The sequence below is a fragment of the Sinohyriopsis cumingii genome, chromosome 13 (assembly GCF_028554795.1).
Source record: "Sinohyriopsis cumingii isolate HCF-2022 chromosome 13, ASM2855479v2, whole genome shotgun sequence".
Lineage (NCBI taxonomy): Eukaryota > Metazoa > Mollusca > Bivalvia > Unionida > Unionidae > Sinohyriopsis > Sinohyriopsis cumingii.
This window is the reverse complement of record NC_142973.1, coordinates 56083567-56106256: the sequence shown is the minus strand read 5'-3', so window position 1 is coordinate 56106256 and position 22690 is coordinate 56083567. Positions and strand designations below refer to the sequence as shown.

At 37.6% G+C, this 22690-nt stretch overlaps 2 protein-coding genes across 5 annotated transcripts in view; one reads left to right on the top strand and one right to left on the bottom strand.

Moving 5' to 3' along the window:
- LOC149785619 (ras and EF-hand domain-containing protein-like) overlaps positions 1 to 6509 on the bottom strand; it is a 104783-nt gene extending 98274 nt beyond the window's left edge. For both annotated transcript variants that reach the window (XM_089979438.1, XM_089979439.1), the window contains exon 1: positions 6426 to 6509. The gene's annotated coding sequence lies outside the window, so the exon portion shown is untranslated. The remainder of the gene's footprint in view (positions 1 to 6425) is intronic.
- A 6590-nt stretch (positions 6510 to 13099) lies between these two features.
- LOC149785618 (cell cycle control protein 50A-like) overlaps positions 13100 to 22690 on the top strand; it is a 69138-nt gene continuing 59547 nt past the window's right edge. For all 3 annotated transcript variants that reach the window (XM_089979433.1, XM_089979434.1, XM_089979435.1), the window contains exons 1-2: positions 13100 to 13174; positions 20957 to 21090. In XM_089979433.1, the coding sequence (XP_089835559.1) occupies positions 13111 to 13174; positions 20957 to 21090 (198 nt within the window). In that variant the 5' untranslated portion in view covers positions 13100 to 13110. The remainder of the gene's footprint in view (positions 13175 to 20956; positions 21091 to 22690) is intronic.

Here is a 22690-nt window from a genome sequence, read left to right as displayed (position 1 = left end):
CTACATTGGTAAGATGTTATGAGGCTTGCATATTCATTTTAGGTGCAAAGATCAAAGCTTGAGAAGGAAGTTGTTTTATATAACGCGTATAAGTAAAACAATGTATGTAAAATGCAAAGTCCTAGAAGACTGAATACACTGACACATTTGGTCGCTAGTATCTTCTGATGCTCTGTCTAAGCTCGATTACGGGTAACTCTCTCCACCCCACTCCGAAGTGTTGAGTATTTGTTCGTAACGTTCATTAACGGTTTTCTTCTCGGTCACGTGACTTTATGACCGTCAAGAATATACGAGAGTTTTACTGGAATATGAATCATTATTTCTTGCAACTCGTAGATTACGTCATACATCAAAAGAACGAAAACGATGCACATTGTGTCACGTTAGTCTATACACGCATGTCCAGGAAAACATGGCTCGGAACTAAATATTACCTATTTATTATTAAGTTTCATGTCTAATCGAATCCAAACAAACAACATCCTGTCGTTCGCTCATTTTCTTTCCGATTGGAACGTCACTTGGCCCTTTTCTATCAAACGCAATAAAACAAAATAATTGTGAGAATACACACGCATTTGATGATTTTGAATGGTTCGCCTGCGTTGCAGTGCATCACAAAAGATGACACTTAAAATGTAGGTGGTATATCAATTGTTACTCTGTCTCCTTCCGCTACTGTATCATGCAATGTTTCTGAAAATAGTTCTTCATCTAGTTCTCAATGGCTTCGAAATATATCCCTTGGTTTAATCTTTTTCTTTTCCTTCGCATAATCGCATGGCGAACTAGATTGCTGCTGCGCTTTGCTATATGTTTTTGTTTTTCCTAAAACGGAAGTCAGAACAATGTCTGGTATCACAAATCTTTAAACTGTAATGAATATGTAAAATAAGAATTTAAAATACAAACCAAAGTGTGTTAAATGACTGAATAAATGGAGGTCATTAAGATATGTTAAAAGTAATAACATAACATTCCAAAACAGTGATTTGAAAAAAGATGGTCGAGCGAAGGTAGGCCAGGTTGTAGTTGTCTCTAAAATGTAATAGACATTAACGAACATTTTCAAAATATTGCTCTGTTCGCATAACGACTGATTTTTTTACAACCTTCAGTGGGAAACTGTTTAGCTTAATGGCCTAAGCCATTTATTTAAAAAAAAACGTCTTTTTACCTTTTTGAAATGGAAACTTTCTATAAAATGCGCTGTGTGGCTATTACAACTGATCTCCACGACACATAATAAGTCAGTGGCGGTGTGTCTGTAGGTGATGTTTCTTCTTATGGTTGTTCGTCTATTTAATGTGCAGAATTTGAGCAGACGAATGTGCGTAATATTTTCTGTCACACTTGCAAAGAAAACAACACAGGATACCCGCCAAAATGAAACAAAATTTCAGTTGATATGACAAGCTTACGTTACAATGACATGATTATGAAAAAGAACGAAACTTTTTCAAGCAGCTTTGTTGCAATTTTCTTTCAAAAGGTTAGAACGACATACTGTACACGTGCCATTTGATTTGTTTGCTGTATCACCCGTGTACCATGCAATACGATGAAATAATACTAGTACACATCATTATAAGTTTTCTTCAAACATTTCATTATCATCCGTTTACATTTTACTATTAACGATTCATGTAAATTTGGGCGTCAAAGGACGGACTATTTTTTTCTTCATACTCGTGTATTGTGAAAATAATCTCTCGTCTTGCTTTGGTGATCCTTACGCGATAAATAAGGTTTTGGTCTAACATTTACGGCACCGACTGGCTTAAATAGTAAACTTTTGGTAAACTTTAAATATACAAAAATTTCCACAAATTTCAGCACCGACATGGAGATGATTAACGTGGGGGGTAGGTGTTCTTTCTTCTTTTATTTCTATTATTGTACACCGCATCGAGTATGGTATTAACAACAATTGTTTACGTCACAAAAAAATGACAAAATGATGTTATATATCAGTACAAAGCGACTAAACATGTTCTTTGATTTAAATTTATTTCATTTGAACTAAACTTACAATACATGCGCGTTTATACGTATATAGTATAACAACATTAGATTACTCACCGGACATTAATCAGCTGGTAGGGGCAAATTTTTTTTTATTTTAAATTCAGGATGTTTTCAAAACTACTACACGTGTGTGTGCTTAAATCAACTAACCCTTACCCCTCCATATGCCCAACGTGGCTTTATACATTGATGATTTTCATTTTCTTGTGATTGCCACATATACATGTCGGAAATGGATACATTAGGTTACCGCATATTTAGGAGACCGCTTCATAAATTGTCACGTGATTGCATTTCTAGATGTTTAATAAATCTTATGTCAAAAAATATGCTAATTTATAGCACACACATATGCCTATATTTCAACTTACGTTTCCGTTACTTCGCGTTTTTGTGTTTTTTTTTATATATAAAAAATATTTTTGTTAAGAAGCAAGAAATCACACAACCAGACATCTATCTTATACGAGAGCAGTCTATGTCGATTAGGTTTACGAGGGCAGTCTATGTCGATTGGGTTTACGAGGCAGTCTATGTCCATTGGGTTTACGAGGACATTCTATTTGACTGGGTTTTACAAGGGCAGTCTATGTCGATTGGGTTATACGAGGGCAGTCTGTTCGATTGGGTTATACGAAGGCAGTCTATGTCGATTGGGTTTAACGAGGGCAGTCTATATCGATTGGGTTATACGAGGGCAGTCTATTCGATTGGGTTTTACAAGGGCAGTCTTTCTGAATTGGGTTATACGAGGGTAGTCAATGTCGATTGGCTTATGCCAGGGCAGTCTATGTCGATTGGGTTATACGAGGGCAGTCTATGTCGATTGGGTTATACGAGGGCAGTCTATGTCGAATGGGTTATACAGGGCAGTCTATGTCAATTGGGTTATACGAGGGCTGTCTATGTCGATTGGGTTATACGAGGGCAGTCTATGTCAATTGGGTTTTACCAGAGCAGTCTATGTCGATTAAGTTTTACCAGGGCAGTAGTGATTGAATTTTAAGGGGGCGATCTATTTCGATTGGGTTTTGCAAGGGCAATCTTCGCCAATTGAGTACATGTGTCTGTAAAGCAATCGTACAATTTAGCAATTACACAGCTATGTATTTATAGCTATGTACAGATATATGAAGTGAATCTGTACGTCAGGTTTCGTGACATAACCCACAAGTGTCTGGGTTTTATTTCCTGAAAAAGGGACATCATATCTAATAAGTGTCCTAATTAAAATTGACAGTAAAATGAATACTATCCATATGTGACATAGCCTGATTCTTATCGACTTATGCTTATGTCGGCAATTAGCTTTGCATAATTATTTATTACGGTTTTAAACAAATGACTAGAGACTAATAACCTTGGACATGGCTCTAATCAAGAAAAGCTTATCGAAACAAATTATTACAAGCTACAACACACAGCAATTTCAAAATATTCTCCTTATCAACCACTTACAATTTACATTCATTTTTAAAATCTTTGTCAAGTTTCTCTGACACTTACGGTACGCAGTAACCTATAATTAGAGCCTTAAATAGGAACATTAATATTTAACAAGCAGCTTTTTGCATTTAGAAACCACCTGACATTTTACCTACATGTGTGTGTGTGTGTGTGTGCGTGTGTGTGTGTGTCAAAGAAAGATAGACGGACAGACAGCGAAAACAAGGTCCACTGTGATTAATATTACACGACTTGCGGAATTTAGGTGAAAAAATCAATCAGGCGGCATTCTTATTAACAACGTAGTATGGTGGCGTGTCATTTGTTGTAATAATCCATTCACATAGAAATTTCATCCTCCGTGCTCTGAACACAGGGTCTTAATCATTCCATATCTGATTCAATTTTGCCGGTAGCAACGTAAATATGTATTATTGTTATTTTCCATCTCATCTCCCCGTTTACGGTGAAATGCACGACGATATGTCAGGGCGCTCAGTTGTGTGTTTGATTTAATGGGCCATTCTATTCAGGACTAATAATGAATGGTTTAGTAGTAGTAGTAGTAGTAGTATAAATTGTTGTTGTTGTTATAGCAGCAGCAGAATTTGTACTAGTATTAGTTACTGAAGGATGGAGTCAATGGTTGCTAAATTGTCTCATCTTCATGTTTAAATCTTCAGTAAAAGAGAACACATGGAGATATTTCTCGCTTTCTTAGTTCTACACAGCAGGAATTGGAAAGTAACTACGAGTAAACCTGATAACAACAACTGCTACTAATATTGCCAGGGGCCACGTGTTTCCCAGTGGTGTAAGGTCCCGTGTGGCCCAGTGGTGTAAGGTCACCCGTGGACCAGTGGTGTAAGGTCACGTGTGGGCCAGTGGTCTGAGCCGCTCGCCTCTACAGATCAGTGACATTTCATCAAATCTCGGGTTTGTGAAAGCTTTCCAATAGCTTCCCATGTGTCGATGTTTCTTCCCAGGATTTTTGTGGATTCTTCCACCACCGGTAATACTGGCTGCCATGTGTACCTATCACGTACGTTAAATCCACAAAAACAACTACTACTGCTACAACCACGTGTGGGCAAATATGACCAATATTATTATTATATGAGAAAATACTTCCATGACAAAATTTAAAAAATAATCATAATTTTGGTAGACCGTTCCCCAATCATTTTCATTCACGCTATTTTATGCTTGTCTTTTCCACTTGTGGGTGTGATTATTGGACTTTTTAAACGGTAGACATACTTTTTAAAAGATAAAATAAGTTGAATATATCTTGAATCAGGGAAACTAAGTTCAGTCACCTCGCAAGTCATTGATATAATGATGCCTTGTTGGAACTTCATTTACCTTAAGGTTACATTGAAAGGTTAGGGGTGCAGTAACCTTGTAAAATTTAAATATTAAACTTTTAGAGATGAGAGACAGTCTTACGTCTGGTCTTTCTTTCGTTAAATGAATATTATAAGTTCGAGTAATAATTGGTACTTCAGATTTGGAAATATTTCTGGAAAGGTAGAAATGCAGCCTTTCGCTTGGTCAGAATAGTACGAACAAGATTTTGTAGTCGAGTCAAGTCAGAATAGTTCGTAATATATGGAGCCGAGTCAAGTCAGAACAGTTTGAGCAACATTTGGAGTCGAGTAAAGTAAGAATAGTTCGAGTAACAGTGGGAGTCGAGTAAAATTTCATGGCCGGGGGGTGGGCATGTCACAACAACATGCTTTCTAACAAAGCTCAACAGAGGAATGATAAAGCGTATCAACTAAGTCAAACTCGGTATTTACTCTTTAACAAAGGACAACAAACTGCACAATGAGCGAATAGAGCAGAGTCTATTCCGTTCTGTTACTTATTGTAGTTTTAGTTCCCGATCTTTCGGCCCAGCCTGCTCGACCTCTCGTGGTTTATTATGTCTTATATCAACACGTGTGTCGTGCGTAGATGAATACGATCGATTGTAAGAGGTATCTGATGTGTCCAGATGCATGGGTCATAACTCTAAGATTTCACTGCACACTCAAACCAGATATAGCTATGATGTCGGTTACGAGCAAGACCCAAGAAGTGTGGTATGGTATGACTTGGCCTGGTATGTACATGGTTTAACGGCACATATCTATACAATCCTAGCTTTTAAACACTGTGCAAAAGCTTGAGAGCAAACATGGTAATGGCAGAAATTTTATTAACCTTATCAATCCTTGCTAAACCCAACTAAACCTAATTAGACCCAATAAAACCCTACCAAAGCCTGCCAAACATTGCCAAACACCTGCAAAACCCTATCAAACCCTGCCTAACCTTACCAAACCGAAACAAACCCTGCCAAACCCAATCAAACCCAATCAAAGCCTGCCAAATCCTGTCGAACCCAATCAAACATTACCATATCCTGCTAAACCATATTAAACCATGCCAATCTCTATCAAACCCCGCAAACTCCACCAAACCTTCCAAACCTTACCAAACCCCACAAAACCCTGCCAAACCTTCTAAACCTTGCCAAACCCCGACAAACCCTGCCAAACCTTCTAAACCTTGCCAAACCCCGACAAACCCTGCCAAACCTTCTAAACCTTGCAAAACCTCATCAAACCCTACCAATCCCTACCAAACCCAATTAAACTATACCAAACTCTGTAAAAAATCCGCGGATAGACAAATTCATTTAACCAAAAGTACAAGAGATAAAAGGTAACGACCCAGATGATTTAATTAACGTTTGCTGCAGAAACGACGGTAATAAGTACGTTTTCAAACCATCAAGCTCATATGTATTCATTATAATCATAATGAGTTCACGTGCGTGATTATTAACATCTATTTTTTGTTATAAAAAGATGTTACAACAATTGTTAAGATTTTTTCCATCACCAAAGCAGACGAAGCTACCCAATCACCATAAAAAGTTGAAAATTTGTCAGACTTACATATTTTGTTTGTGTATCAGAAAGGTTTCCTGTACTGGATTGTTAGCAAACACTAACTATATTGCAAGCTGACGAGATGTCGACTGCTTTTATCAGAGATACTTGAGTATTTGTAACAGAGTTATGTGACATACGACAGATGAACTATTGAAAAATCCCCGATCAATACAACCAGGAGAATTTATGTATTCGATACTGACGTCAGTAAATTAAACGGAGAGGTTGGTTAAGGGGCAGTTGATAAGTGGATAAAAAGACATCCATTTTATTAATTACGTTTGAATTATCCACTACCAATATATTTGAAGAAGAAGAAAAAATGACAGTACAATACTTTACTTGAAGGTATCGTATTACCGACTGAAACCGTGTTTATTATGTGTGTAAAGAATTCCCATCATTTGGAGTTTCCTTTCAGTGTCCCTTATGAGATCAATGCACGAATACCTTGCGAAGCTTGGCAACATGTTGCCTGCGGACAACATGAATCCGGAATGTAAATTTAAAAATATTTATTGCGTAACTCTAGAATTCATGCATTTTTGCCATATATCATATATTGCATAGTTAATTAATGTTGCAATTGTACTTAATGTCTGTGAAATATGTCTCGATGTAAATTTATCAAATGAGAACCACCTTTGAAAAACACCATAAATAGTGTATGCAACATGTGAAAATTTCGAAAGATTTGGTTCCAATAATGAAATAAAAAATCAGTATATAACACGCTAAAAACTAAGTAGACCATGCGGCTTGGCTTGCTAAAGCTTTACAATGCCAACTTGTGGGTGGTAAAGGATATAACAGCCACTCCAAGGACAATAAAGACCACCTCGTGGTCATTTTGGTTTTGATTGGGTACATTAAAATCAAATTGGGTGGATTCGCACTGCAGCATAATTTTTTTTCTCTCACCATTGACCAGGTATTACCCGTGCATTTGCTTCATCGACGTCTTGGAACGTGAGTCGGCGTATTATTTGTGGTGGATCTCCTCAATGACCGAGTTCAGGCATTCTATTCATTGGGGGCCCCGAGTGGCCGAGTGGTCTAAAGCGCTCTCCGTTACGGATCACTGCCATCTCACCTATGTCTGCGTGGGTTCTAGTCTCGGATTCGGCTAATGTGGGTATGTAAGAAAGCTTGCCAGTAGCTTCTCGTGGGTCGGTGGTTCTTTCCGGGGTTTTCCCGGGTTCTTCCTCCACCATTAATACTGGCCGCCATGTATAGCCTATCGTGTGCTGAAAAATGGCGTTAAACCCTACAACAACAACAGCATTCTGTTCATCTGCGTGATCACTAAGGCTGTACAGCCCGGAGTTATCCTACATCTTTATCGGGATGACTCAGCTTGTGCGGCCCAGAGTTTTTATACGTCTTATCGTGACCTTTCGCTCATTATCAGAGTCTTTACAGTGTTGTGTGCCATACTGACTATTTCCTTGCTTTTTAAAGACATCTAAATATTTGTTACCGAGTACTTGTGCAATTCTACTGCATAATAAAGGGGTTTGGTTCACCGTTCAAGCTCTCACTTCAACTTTTGTTTGCTTGGACTTCGCGCCTCCCCCCCACCCCCGCCCAACTGTTTAGAGCGCTTTGCGCTTTGTGGGTTCGCTGGTCATGTTGCACAGCGCTTTGCTAAAGCCACAGCCACACCTAGGATTACATCCCCACAGCAGCATGACTAAGTCAGTCGCCGCACTTGTCGCGACTGTCGTCCTGAGTTTTGTTGTTTGTCGATCGTCGCGTTTTCTAAAAATGGAAGCCTCTATGTCTTTTCTACCTTTCTAGGATGCTTTCTTGATTTTTTTTTAATTTTTTATATTTTATTTTATTGGTTTTTGCATAGTTTTGCGTTGCTGAACAATTAGCCCCTGATGATCCCTTTCGACAGGTCTCCACCTTTTTGGTCTTTGGTGTGCTTTTCCACTTTTGGCATGATGGTTACCCGTTTCCTATTTCCCGTCGAATCGGTCATGCAGTCGACTTTCGCTTGAAATCAGACTCCTCGGCAGCCAGGTTTGTTGCTTCCACAGCGTTCATGTCCTTCAGATGTTATCGGGTTTTCTTGTTACATTGCTTTTCAAATTTACAATACTTGACAGTGGTTAGTGAGGCCGTAATTAGCGTTAAGAACGTGCCACAGCAATGATATACCGCGGAGCAGGTTGTGGTGAGTTCGTGTCCAATAAATGGGCCTTTCTCGAGATCACTTACGAGCTTGTTCCGCTTCTCTGCGGAGACGGAAAGCGCTAGCAAAGTGATATGTGCGTACATACACAGTATACCAAACCCCATCATTTTGGTTATCATGACTCCAATTCGAGTCTCTTATCGGCCAAAGAGTTTTTCAATTTCATCATGACCCATTTCGTCCTGATGAGATAAGATGACCTGTCGTCCAAAGTACTTAGCACTACTGACAGCCACCGACGCGGATAGGCCTGCTTTATTCGGTTCACGTTCTAGCGGGTGCACGCATTCTTTTGTCATCGCGATTGTTACTACTCACTTTTCCTAAGCGATTCCGTCCGACTCAGAAAGTAGTTGGTCGAGTATTTTGTCGCAGTCTATTGCTTTTCGTATGGCATGCACTTGTGCAGGCGTCCAAGTCTAATATACCGCGATGGCCAAAATTATAAGCTGGATGGTATTTAGTGCTTTCCACATGCGGGCTAGCACGTTCATTTCGATAGCATATAGTTCGCAGGCGGGTCAGTCTTAAGCAGACGTGTGCCAAACTAAGGCTCAGAAAAGAAATGTCGAAAGTGTACCGGTGATGCGTATGTTTGAACAGTTATTAAAGCTGTTACAGCCATTGCAGAGAATGATCAATTTGGTCTGCTCCCGAAGATCCTTGAGCACCGAGTTCTACCTCTGTAGTAACCAGCACTGCACAATGGCCTGGGTGGCCTGCTTATTTTACGAGGGCCTTCATACCGAGTTAGTACAGCAGAAAAGTTAACCTCATATGCCAGACCACAAAGAAGGATTATATATACTCACTTACCTGGGAAAAAAGAACCGCACTGGGGTATTTCTAACCGTATGAGCTCTACTACGGTGTTGATATTGCTTGCGACTTGAATTAGATTTGTTATGTATATCTATATTTTTTTTTATAAAAACTTCTGGTATATGATTTTATTTAATTTTTTTAACGTCTGCTAATATGTGCAAATTGTACAGAATATCATGAGTTAGTTTTGCCTACGTGACTTGAGTTAGATTTTGCCTTTGTGACTTGAGTTAGATTTTGCCTACGTGACTTGAGTTAGTTTTGCCTACGTGACTTGAGTTAGATTTTGCGTGACTTGAGTTAGATTTTGCCTACGTGGCTTGAATTAGATTTTGCCTACGTGACATGAGTCTGCTAAGAGCATTATATTACATAGGATCTATAAATAGATGCATACGTATGTGCTGAAAATTATTAATAATGTAATAAATTTGGAGTATGCGCATATGGTTATAGCGCCCCGTTTTAAGGAATTCTTAGATTTTTGTGATTACTTTTCTGATTTTTGGAATTCTGTGCAGTGGAATATTCCTTGGCCCGAAATAATTAGCAATTACTGGGAGCAAACGTCACGGAGTGAGGTGTTAGTGAGTTTCCATGATGCGATGGTTCACTAGTAGTGAATTCAGATCAAAACCGAATGAGTGACCCTGTCGTACCATAGTCCCTATTAAAATCTAGTGGTGTACATAGGTGGTGTGACTGCAGTGGCATTATTTACGGTAGGAAACCGGTAAATTATACAAAGGAATAAATAAGAAGGGATTCGGCAGATACCGTTTATATCGCCATGGTGGCAAATGTCATGCAGTTGTACTGGCGAAATGTGCCTGGAAACCGTGGATTGACTGGCTTAAGGTGGCGTAGTTAAGATAGTTCCATGTGTTAGGGGATAGTTGTATAGTTTCTACGGCATGCACTGATGACGGTACGGAACCTGATGAAGAGAAACCATGCAGATGTGCGGTCGATAGATATTTGGCAGGTTGTGAGATTTGTGGTCATGATTCATTAGAGTAAAATTTATGTATTGAACGGACACGTCAGGCTTTCTAATTTACAACTGAAGTTGTATGGAAGTCTTTGGAAGTTTGGGGTAAACTTATGATTTCTAGCGGAAATCGCACCAGAATTTGACACCGCTCGGTCAAGTAAAGACCCCTGGCTAGTAACAATCATAATCTTAATAATAAGACTTAATGGCACCATTGACTTAGTTTTTCAATGGCTGATAGGGTTTAGACGATTCTTGAAGAATCCAGTAACTTCCCATTGGTTGGGCTAGGTCACATGAATAGGAAAGTTGGAGGCAAAATGAGTAATAAGATCCGTTACGAGGGTTATATTGTGAAATACAGTCATAATATAAGGTGTGTACAAGAAAATTAGCCGAGAAATCAGATTCATTCCGATTTTGGAGTCATCGTCATTTTTTTTTTTGCGTTCGTGTTGTATGTCTACAGACGTGTCTTAAATTGTACTTAGATAATGTTCGAGATGAGAACAATTTGCTTGGACTGTTCAGTGGAAATAGAAAGTGCTCATTATTTGGACAATATTATATTTTGCTGTGAGCTTTTCGAATGAGTTCTGTACGACGCCATCATGACAACTTCACGATTCTTGGCGGACCAGTACATTTCCGGTTTTGAATTTTATGCAGAACTTTTAACTCATTTAGGACTTTCTTTGAACTGTATCTGGATTATTCTGGATTCACTTCATAATACTGTAAGTTCCCCTCAAATTTTCATTTATGACTTTGATAATTAAATTGCTTGTTGTGTTTTACAAAACTTGTTGGTTTTGCTTCTTTCTGTTACTTAGATTGTGACCAGAGAGTCGTAACAGATTGCTGCTGATAGCTGGGATCTCTACAAAGAGGCACTGGTTGCGCTGCAGACGGTTAATACATAGATGCCAGCGCACCTACAAATGGAGATACTGCCACTGCAAGACATCGTTGATAGACCAGGTACTTCACAGAATTAATGACTCACCGCTTCTCCGGGACCCTCTAGCAGGGACATATGCTCGAGTATCAAGTGCAGAGCCATGCCTTCCAGTTGCCCAAATTCATTATTGTTAGCAGAGATCCTGTGTAAGATGTTCAACAATGAGGGCAGTGTCGGAACCAGCTATTTTTTGTTTCTTGTCGGCTACCTGCCCACTAGATGTTCTGTACTGCGGAAAGCTTTTCAAACAGTTTGTTTGACAGAGAGTTTGTACTAACGTAAACGAGGGCTTAGGCGACAAAGTAGCACACTGTGTAGACAAGAACCTCGGCGAAACATTCTCCCAACCAGAAATCTAAGTTATGGGTATTTGGGTACATTCCTTGCATACCATCAGCTCTTATCTAGCGCAAAGCCAGGCTCCCTACGGCTAGGACGAGCCGGCTCCGAACGCAGGCCCTCGACCACTTGCATAAACAACCGTTGTCCGTTAGGTATAAAACCACATGGTTTGGAACTTGAACAACGAGGAGATCTGCTTGGAACCACCAGACGCCGAGAGACTAGGTCTGCCTGCAGACATAGCATCAGATCTTTCAAGCTCTTTTCTCCGTGCTTGCCTTTAAACTTGCATTTGGTCTTACCTTCAAGTTTGCCTTCAGACCTGCTTCCTGTCTTGTACTGTTAGCAGAGAGTGCTCAAGTGTTCGCATAGCCACTTCGCTGTCGAGGCCTTCACCCACGACCTGCACCGAACAGGCGGTCCTTCCCGTAGTAGGGTGTCATGGCTATAATCCCACCCCATTTTATTGCTAACCTGATTTCGAATTTAATCAGAATGGACTCGTGCGTTGACTTTTTAAGGCGACGAAATACTTTTATTTTGTCAGTAACGGGTTGATAATTATTCTGTTTACTGTGTGGTTTGGATTAATTCCATATTTTCGATATGGGATTGGCTCTGACATTCCAACCAAAGAGAACAGTCCAAATATCTAAAACGGTGTGGGAAAGGTCAGTGAAAAACTATTGACTAGTACATTTAATGTTCATTGGATTTCTGCGGTCTCCCCCTCCCCCATTTACATGTATCACAGTTTTCTATACACTATTTAATTTTTTTGTTTGCTTGCTGAAGTAGCTTAACTTAGATTCGGACCATGTACCGGCGAATCAGTTGAGACAACATCTTAAAAACCATTTGTTCATTCTATGCCCTGACCTTAACATTTTGCTAAATATAAACGTGAAAGAAGATAAAATCGTTAATTTCATGGATTGGAAATGCAGTATCAACTTAGTGTCATGCAATTTCACCCATATCCTCTCTTCTTACTTTTATAATTCACCAATATTATTCTTGTTATAATATTATTTTATTATCATAATACCATTATCGTTTAGTTACTCAAGATGCGTCTCCGATCATATCTCTGATACTCTTAAACAGAGTTTAAGACTTAGTTATAAGTAGAGTACATACAGAACGTACTTTTTGGGATGATCAATCATCATAGAGGGGTAGCTACATGTTATTTATATATTTTTCACAATTATCCGGGTTTTTGTTCTTTTTTTCTTCATTTTAATCATTAAACCATTCCGGAATATAACGGTCGCTTACTTTGAGTAGATATTTAACAGCTAGACTGGTTCGAGGCAAAATAGTATTGATTCAATCTATTCTTAGTTTTGTTTATCAAAACATGGCGACTAGGACTCCAGGAACACCTGCTGAAGGAGAAAAGCCAGCAAGTCGAAAACCTAAAGGTCACATATCATTGGAATATTAACATTTCTACGTTTTTTAAAACTTGTATTAGCATATAACCGAGTTGAAGTTACTGTAGGGTTTGAAAATAAGAGTTCACTAGGAGGGATCTTCCTTCTTGTCATCATCATCAATCTTTTTATGTGCTTGGAATTTAAAGTTTGCTAATAATATTTGTTAAAAGAATTCTTTTACAGACTCGTACATAAGATTCAGGTAACCAGTTTATGTACAGAATGCTTTAGATGTGTTGATGTAGTCCCTTAAGGAATTTCAGTTCGTTAATATATATATATAATTTTGATCATCCTCACCGAAATCGTTTACAGATCCTAAATAGGTCTATTGTACAAGTCACATGGATCATGTATGCGCATTTACTCTTTTTGAATTAAATATAAATTGTTCTTTTAAAATTTAACACTAATTTTCTTTAACTCGGGTCTATTCAATCCTGAGTATTGAATGCACTGCACCTTTACAATGGTGGCCATGTACTAAACTTGGGTCACAACAAGAGCTCATTGAGTGGAATCATCACAGTCGAGGGTAGTATGAATTTGTTTATCAATATGTGTAGTTTTCATTGTGACATCACAGCGCATGACAATCAGTCCAGATTGTACTGGATCACACCTTTAGGTTAATTTTGTCAAAAAATGTATCTGTACTTTAACATTGATTTTGTCATATGCACCTCTTGGGTCATCAGAATAATGACCTTCCAAAGGAATATGGATGTATATGAATCCAAATGAAGTGAATACTTGCCACTGAAAGGTATGTAGAATCAAATTGTACAAAATGACACCCATTACTGGAATTTTCGGTGTTGAATGCCTGTATGATCTGTGTGACTTTTACTAATGTGTATATCAATGTGGTAATGTAGGTACATTTGCTCATCTTAAATTAAACCTTAATTGTAGTTCTAAAATTTAAACTACTATAGTTTAAACAAAGTCTATCAGTGTATCCCCTAGGGGTGCAAGATTGAGGGGTCAGAAATCCCCATGGTGCCAGAACTGGAGGGTTAAACTGAGTAAAAAAACAAATTTGGTATCAAATCTTGGGGTAAGCAAAATTTGGGGGGTCTCTGAAGCACATATGAGGGTAAGGGGAACATTGTCTATTCAATCCTGATTATTGAATGCTTTGCACCATAACCAGGGATGGTCCTGGCTTTTAAAAAGTTGTCACCCAAAAAATCACCAACCTCAATATCTTGTCGCCAATTTTCAACAAATGTCATCAAGCAAGTAGTGAATATTTTTCCAAGTCTATTAATGTAATAGGCAATGAAAATTGAAAAAGATGGGATAGTTCTTACTTTATTGACAACAAGTAATACAGCCATAATATTACAAAATAAATCATTACATGACTGTTTTGCACTACTTCCATGGTCTTTGCATCCCGCATCACTGTTAGTGCATATGTATGACTGTTATCACCTGAAATAAATGCATTATCCAATGTAAAATATCTACTTTCCTGACATCTACAGTCTCTCTCTCTCTCTCTCTCTCTCTCTCTCTCTCTCTCTCTCATTTTGTAAATAAAGACATCAGGCTTCAAGCAGATCTATATTATGTATATTATTTTCCAAATAGTTTTGTAAGGAACTTTAGTTAATGACATTTTAATACTAAAACCCTATGATCGTACTTTGCAATGTAAGATAAGTGATGTATAATGCGATCATCGATTTCATGGCATTCAGGAATTAAATGGCTAGCATCACAAAGTATACATTGCCATCAACTAGGACTTCAGAACATTATTTTTGCTGTAGTTTAAACACTTTGTTTGTATTGTATTCCTGAATCCCAAGAACGATCACTGAATGCTGTAGATTTTTTCTCTACAAGCAAACTAGGATATCCATTTCCACAAATGAAACTTACATGAGTCAACACCTGGCATTAATGTACTGTATATATAAGCATTAATTACCATCATTAAACTAAAAGAAGGAATGAAGAAACATACAGATCCTATCTGCCCCCAAAAAACTTATTCGGAATGAATATGTTATTTAGTAAGCAGTATTCTCTGTATATATGAGTTAACAATAAGGAAATAAGATGGGATATAAAATGTGAGAAATAGTTATCACATTTTGGTTGCTTGGGACCACATTTGAACTGTTAACAAATTCACACCCATTTTAGTCATTGTTAGTTATAATAAAAAAGAGGATTGTTTATTTCTCAATCAATTGCCAGTGCTTTCATTCAATGTACAAAAGACAGTTTCTTTGAAGTATGTCGAAGAGGCTTGAGTCTAACCTTTAGCTATTGTGCAGTCTGGGTACAGCTGACCATAATATGAAATGGGGGCATGTGGGGATGGGATAACACACTCCATAGGGACAAACGGCATGTCCTTTGAGAATTGCATGTGTATTGGACCCGAAAAATCTGTGAATATTTAGTGAAAATGATGCTTAAATATGCTGCAAAAAATTCCCGATGGTAGGTCCCAATCTGTGTGCATTCAATCTCCCGACTTGGTTTTCGAAAAGATTTATTTTTTGTATGACATACTAGAATAACTGTAGGGTATTAACTAAATTTATTCAATGACTATTTGAATTCTTTAGAAATCTTTCTGTACATTTGTAACTTCAACACAGAAAGGGCATTTTTTTTGGGACGTATTCAGATTTCTTGGAACAATTGGAATTGAAAGGACTTTTAGGTAATAGGAATTTATTCACCACGCTGTAAGTTAATTTAAGTTTTTCACTCCTGCATTCTGAGAAATAAATTATTTTCAGTTATGCAAAACTTGTTTGTCTTGTTATTTCTTGTTGCATAGTTTAAGTTTCTGGAGTGGTAACATGAGATTTATGGCAAAGGTAAAAGATCAATGAGCAAAATTAACTTACCCTGTCTGGATTCATGTTTGGTGATACACTCTTTCTTCAAAATACCACAACCAGTTGTAAATGAATTGACAACTTGTGCCTTGATACATATATCACGGAACATCTGCTTATACTTTGTATCATATCTCAGCCATGGACATTCATGGACTGTTTGGTATAACATCAGATTCAGTGACTGTGTTGTCTGATGAATTTGCAATAAATTCAAATGCTGTTAATTTTATTAACTTACTCTTAAAATGAGACGATGAACATGCAACAGTAAACTTTCCTTTACCCATGATAAAGTTGCATTGTTGACAGTATAAAATTCCGATTGAGATTTTTTCCATTTGCTTTGTATTTATATACAATAATTGGTACTTCAAAGGTAATCAGTTTTCTATGAAGTTTCAGCTAAACTATTTTACTGGTACATTTAAAAGAAACAACAGAAGGAATAGCCATCATTCAATGAATTGTAGCTGTTTCTGTTCACGTCTTCAGCGGTCGGTCGAGTGTAGGTATAATCCATTAGCATGATTGAGTGTATCACAGCATACAGTACTTAGGCCAGATGTCAACATAAGCAGATTAGGATGTAAAGATGGGTTTGTCAATACGAACAAAGTATCTGGTTATGTATATATATATGACCGCTCTGGTGGCCTAGTGGTTAGAGCGTCCACCTCTGATGCAGGAGGTCACGGGTGCGAACCCTGGCCGAGTCATACCCAAGACTTATAAAAATGGTACCTACAGCTGCCTTGCTTGGTGCTCAGCATTAATAGGTTAGTGTTAGGACTGTTCAGCCAGGTGTCAGGATAACGTGACTGGTGGGACATCATGCTACATGTCTGCGGCATGATGCCCCAATGCTAGACATCACTATAACTGTCACACTGCAGACATTGTAGCGATATGACTGAAAATTTTTTAAAGCTACATTAAAAATCGAAATCACACATACATACAGAGATTCCAGTGCATTGTGCATTCAAGTTTGTGGTCCCTTTGAAATCCATGATTGTATGTACAAACTAAACAGCCAAAAAGGTTGTCACAAAAAATTGGTCTGATGGTATATTTTGTCACCAATAAGGAAAAAAATCACAATTTGCAACATTGACAAAGCCCAGGACGATACCTGCATAACTGTTATCAAGAAACTTCTAGTCATACGGTGTAATACATCAACCCTTATGTTTATGTTTTGGGGGGTTGAGGTCTTACTGCCTAAATAATGGGGCTGTGTAGCATGTTTTGATGTCACCTAACATAATGAGTAGTTAAATTTTCAGGAATATCTCAAAATTGGCAATCCATTTCAGTGCCAAAAATGATGAAATTGAATTAAGTTAAAGTATGTTGCTTTAACAAAACAAATAAAAATATATTAATATTGAAGAAAGTTTTTAGATAACTTCATTTTGTTCAGCATACTTATCATCCTTTTAACCGATTTTGGTATTCCTGGCTTCCATCACATTCCAGCCAACTGAAATGTAGGCCAATGTAACTGGAAACATTTCCATTTGCTTGTGTTAAAATTTGAATTTATTATTAAAAAAAGACATCAGAGGAAGTAAAGTTGGACTAAAATATTGTGACTTTAATTTGTAGAAAAGCGCAAATATGTGAGATATTTCTGAAAATTTGAGTGTCCAAATAAAATGAATAATTGCTATTTAAAGGTGTGTATAATCAAATTTTAACCAATGCCACCCATTACTTAAACAGTTCTGAATGCCTACATGACCTGTATGACTTCTACTATAGCTGAGGTTCCAGTGGCCTAAGTGGTTCGAGCTTCCGTCTAGGATGTGGGAGGTCACTGGTTGGTACCACAGCCAAGTCGTACCAAAGACTTATAAAAATGATACTTACAGCTGTGGTTAGTACTGGTGCCAGGATAATGTGACTGGGTGGGACATCATGCAACACGTCTGGGGCATCATAGTGATATGACTGAATTTTTTTAAAGCTACATTAAAAATTGAAATCACACACACTTTAGCTGGGGACCATTTTAGACCTTGTACCAGTTTTGACCATTGGGCAAATATCTTGGATGGACATAAATTTTTACTTTAAAGATCATGTTGTGAGGGTGTTTTTAAAGGTATGCATAATAAGTAAAAGTTTGCAATATAGCAACAGGATATGGCAATAATTGAAGTGCAGTGTTAGTTAGTACATGTGTTTAAAATCACTCGAATTGCCAGCAAGGCTGGGCACGTGATTCCTTTAATGTTGGTTTTAGACCTGCTTTAAAATATTCCCAGCGGTTTTGGCCATTTTGCAAAGTACTATGTTTAAGATTTTGTAGTATATTTTTATTGTGTATTTTTAACCCATAGAAGTCAGTACAACAGTTGTGTGTTGGTGAATACAGTGATATGGTCTCCAGCCAGGTTTTGATCAGCCAGTCTTGCTTGTGTTCAAAATACTGGCCATTCACAGTGATTTAAAATGAAGCTTGTAATACCAGATAAGAAAATATAAGAATGATATAAAGATGTGAATGATTATGTGGAAAAAAATAGCCTCTGTACCTTTTGTTTTTCTGATACAGACTTACTTTGCATTGCTTTTGAATAGAAACTAGGTCTTGTATACACAAGTTTCTCCCATGTATACTGTTCAGATCTCGTAAGGAATTTCAGTGAAAGGGAACAAAAATATGAGAAGAAAATAACATATAGTGTAAATCATTGAAAGAATTACTGTTGATGATTTTGTTGTTGATTATTAGATCCCTCTTTAGTGTTAGAACTTTTTCTGAGTCTAAATACTGTCATGATAGAAAGGAATTAAGTGCCTTTGGTTTTGTGCAATGCATATGTTCAGTGTGTGCTGCAGACTTAGATCACTTCTCTTGGCAGGTCTGTCTTTTTCTGAGAGAAATGCATGCCAGTTTGCCTAGTCTTTCTCTATAAAATGCAAAAGAAAGCCATGCTCAAGGTTGGTAATATCCTCAGCACAACATTCGTATATAAACAAAAGATAGTGTATTGAAGCTATATGTGGATTTGTACTTCAGCAACAAAAAGCATCATAGCATGGGCTTATAAAATGGTCCATTAACCATCTTTTATTCTCCCAGTTCCAAGGTAGACAAGCGGGATTGTCCATGTTTTGATTGAATGCTCTTTTCTTGGGCAAATGGGTACAAGTTACAGCTGCTAATCTAGGCACAGCTGGAATTTGATCATGTCTGTTTGAGTGGGAAACTTAGAATAGAGTAACAAATGACATGAATCTGGGTAGTACGAGTCAAGATTTCTTTTCAGCTTAGACCACTATGTAATTTGTTCAGTCGCAGCTGCTATTTATTTCCATTCATATAATGGATCTGTGGTACTAAACACAATAAGCAGTTAAACAACAGTGATCCTTTGCAGTGGTTCTCAGATTGTGTTCAAAAATGACACGTTAATAACATATTTGTAGCAAATGCACCAAAGAGGGTCAGTGATATTAAACATGGTGGTACATCAGAGTTTAAAAAAGTCATGAAAATGTGGGAAAAAAATCACTTTTTTAATTTTAATCAGATATTGTTTTTTTAAATTGAAGTTATTAGGCCAAAGTGTATGATTATATAGTAAATACAAGAATAGATTTAGGTTTTTCAGTATATTTGCAGAATGTTATATTTTAAAGTAATGTATGTCACCCAATTATTCCAGAACTGACATCCAGTCAAAGTAGAACCAGACACAATTCTGTTTTCTTCAGGCATTGTACAGAGTGTAATATAGATATTCACAGAGTGTAATATAGATATTCACAGAGTGTAATATAGATATTCACAGATTCCATAGTCTATGAGGTCAGTCATGGCTTTTCTTCTTCATGCTACCTGACCAAATGAACATGCAGCTTATATGTGTCATGCCTGATTTATAGTTAATGCTGGAGTGTTAGGAAGCCACGCTATAATTTATTTTAAAACCTAACTTTGAAAAAAATGAAGTGAGAAGCTGAAACCCACAGCTATCATGTAATTGAAATTGAATGAAGCCACTCATGCTATATTTGGCCCTTTGAAGCCAATCATAGAATTAAATGTTTAAAATTCGAATACAAAATTGCCAGTTATGATTAGTGGGGCATATCCTACCTATATTTGTTTATTTAGAAATTAGACTAATTTTGAATGTTTTGGTAATTTGATATACAAACACACAATTACAGTTAAGCAGATCTGATGTCTTTATTTAAACCCACATACAATATATACTTGCTTATTAGATGAGTCAAACTGCAAACAACAAAGGTCCTGATCTGTCTTAGCATAAGTTGCCTGCAGATCTGGGTCTATATTGTTTAATCTACCAATTACTCTTGTCAAACTGGATAGACCCAGATATGTTGGTGCTTTATGCAATGGCAGGTCTGGGTCCATGCAGTTTGCAGTTGCACTCATATAACCAAGTACATATGGCCTGCCCTATAATCATATGTAAAAATAAAAATCATTTGGATGATTTTTTCGGAGCCATTTTAAAAGATCTGATATTAATCAGGCAACCCTGCAGCCCAGTGATGCCTGCATAACTGGCAGACATCTGAGGATTCATAATTTTGTTAAAAGTTTTACCTAAAGATAATGTCTTTGTATTTTGTGAAATTTTCAAGTCAGATCTTGGAAGCATTTATAACTTCCCAGAGAAACCAAAGTAGGTTTCATGTTAAGTTTTAAAGAATATGATGGTGAAAGTGAGGTTTCCAAAATCAGCAACACAGACATGTTACCAAGATAATGTTGTTTCCAAGTTTGACCTCCCAGTTCAGTAGAATATAATTTCTTTCCAAACAAAGATGGTATATCATGATAGTTGATTTTGTTGAAAATATAGGTCGTCATGAAGGATTTTTAATTGAAATCATTTAAAAATTTCAGATACCAAATTTAAACAACAGAAGCTACCTGCATGGCAGCCGATACTGACAGCAGGGACAGTTTTGCCTGCCTTCTTTGCTATTGGTGTGGCATTTATACCCCTTGGGGTAGTACTATTAGTTACCTCTAATAATGTAAGTACTTATATAAGAGAAACTCTAACCGTGCTGTTTTTCTTCCCAAAATAAATCTTAGGCAAGACATATAAGATGTATATATTACTTCTGGTGACAACAAAATTGGTGTCATAGTATGTTACAGTGCTGGGCTACAGTACTTGAAAGTCACATCATGTACTTCTGTAGCTGTATTCAGCTGTGACTTAGTTATGTGTAACCTTTATATACTGATGTGCTAGAACCTTATATCATGCCCATGTATCCAGGCAGTTTTTGTCTTTGTGGTAATAGCAACTGCCATGCTTGGAGCTCAGCATTAATGGGGTAGTATTTACTGGTCGGCCTGGTGTCAGGATAATGTGTTTGGGTGGTACATGATGCATCATGTTTGCGGTATGATGCATCATGTTTGCAGCATGATGCCCCAGTGCTAGACATCACTAAAAACTGTCACACTGTAGACATCGTAGTGATATGATTAAAAAAGTGTTAAAGCTGCATTAAAATTCTGAAACGCAGCACACTCAGACACTTTAGGAGGAGGAGATAGCTCTTAAAGTTAAAACTGATTGATCATGAAGAATGAGGACAGCTAAAGGCTCAGCAGGTGGGAGGGATAATGGAGCATGAGTCATAGAAAAAGTGTTTGCATATTTAGATGGCTGATTTAAAAGCTGTTAGTACCCATAAGTCCTTTAAGCAGTTGTTACTTGAAAACATGTCCATGGCTAAAAAGTTATGAACCCAGTTTCATAAGCAAGGCATCAACTTTGCATCACTTCTTATGGTGCTAAAATTTATTTTTTGCACCATTCTGTTCCCTCTTACTAGTAGAGAATGTGCATTTTCTCTGGTTATGCCTCCACTGACTTAGTCTCCATTGCGTGGGGCGGAAGGAGTTTACAAGTGGATCAAAAAGATGCTTATAACTTTCATGGGTATGTTAATGACATTAGGAGAAAAGGCTGCAGCAGTGATGCCTGGGATTATTGGCATCATTGTCTCCTTATTTCTGACATTGGGTAACATCATAGATGGGTTGGCTGGAAATCTGGTAGTGGTTGTGGTAGCCATCATCCTTGCCTTTATCATGGTTGTTAGGAGTTTAAAACAGGCATTGTCTCTGTTTAGAGCTGTCAACAACTATTTGTATCATGATATGGTGGCTAAAGATGTAGTTAATATTGTTGTTGACTGTGTTATCATCCCAGCGCTAGAAATAGCCTTGGTCATGTTTGGTAAGAGTCTGCTCCATGACCATTCTGGTGCTGTTGGATGTCAAGGACATGGGTAAGGCCATACTACTTACTGCTTTTATCCAGTAGACTCGCAGTATCCAGTACAATGAAGACTATCCCTCCCATGATTTATAAGTGGCTATGTTTGGCTAATTCCACATCTGGATGATCTTTTGGCTGGGGTAGAGCTCTTGGCAGGGGATACTAGATCCAAAGGCCTTTTTGGGGATGAAGTGTGAGGCTTTAGAGTGTGCTGCTTTACAGTTAATACTAGACATGGTGAGCTGTTCGTGACTAATAATAATACCAGACCTGAGGAGCTCACAGAACTTTTGGATACAAACCCCCCACTTCACATCTACTATTTACACACGCAT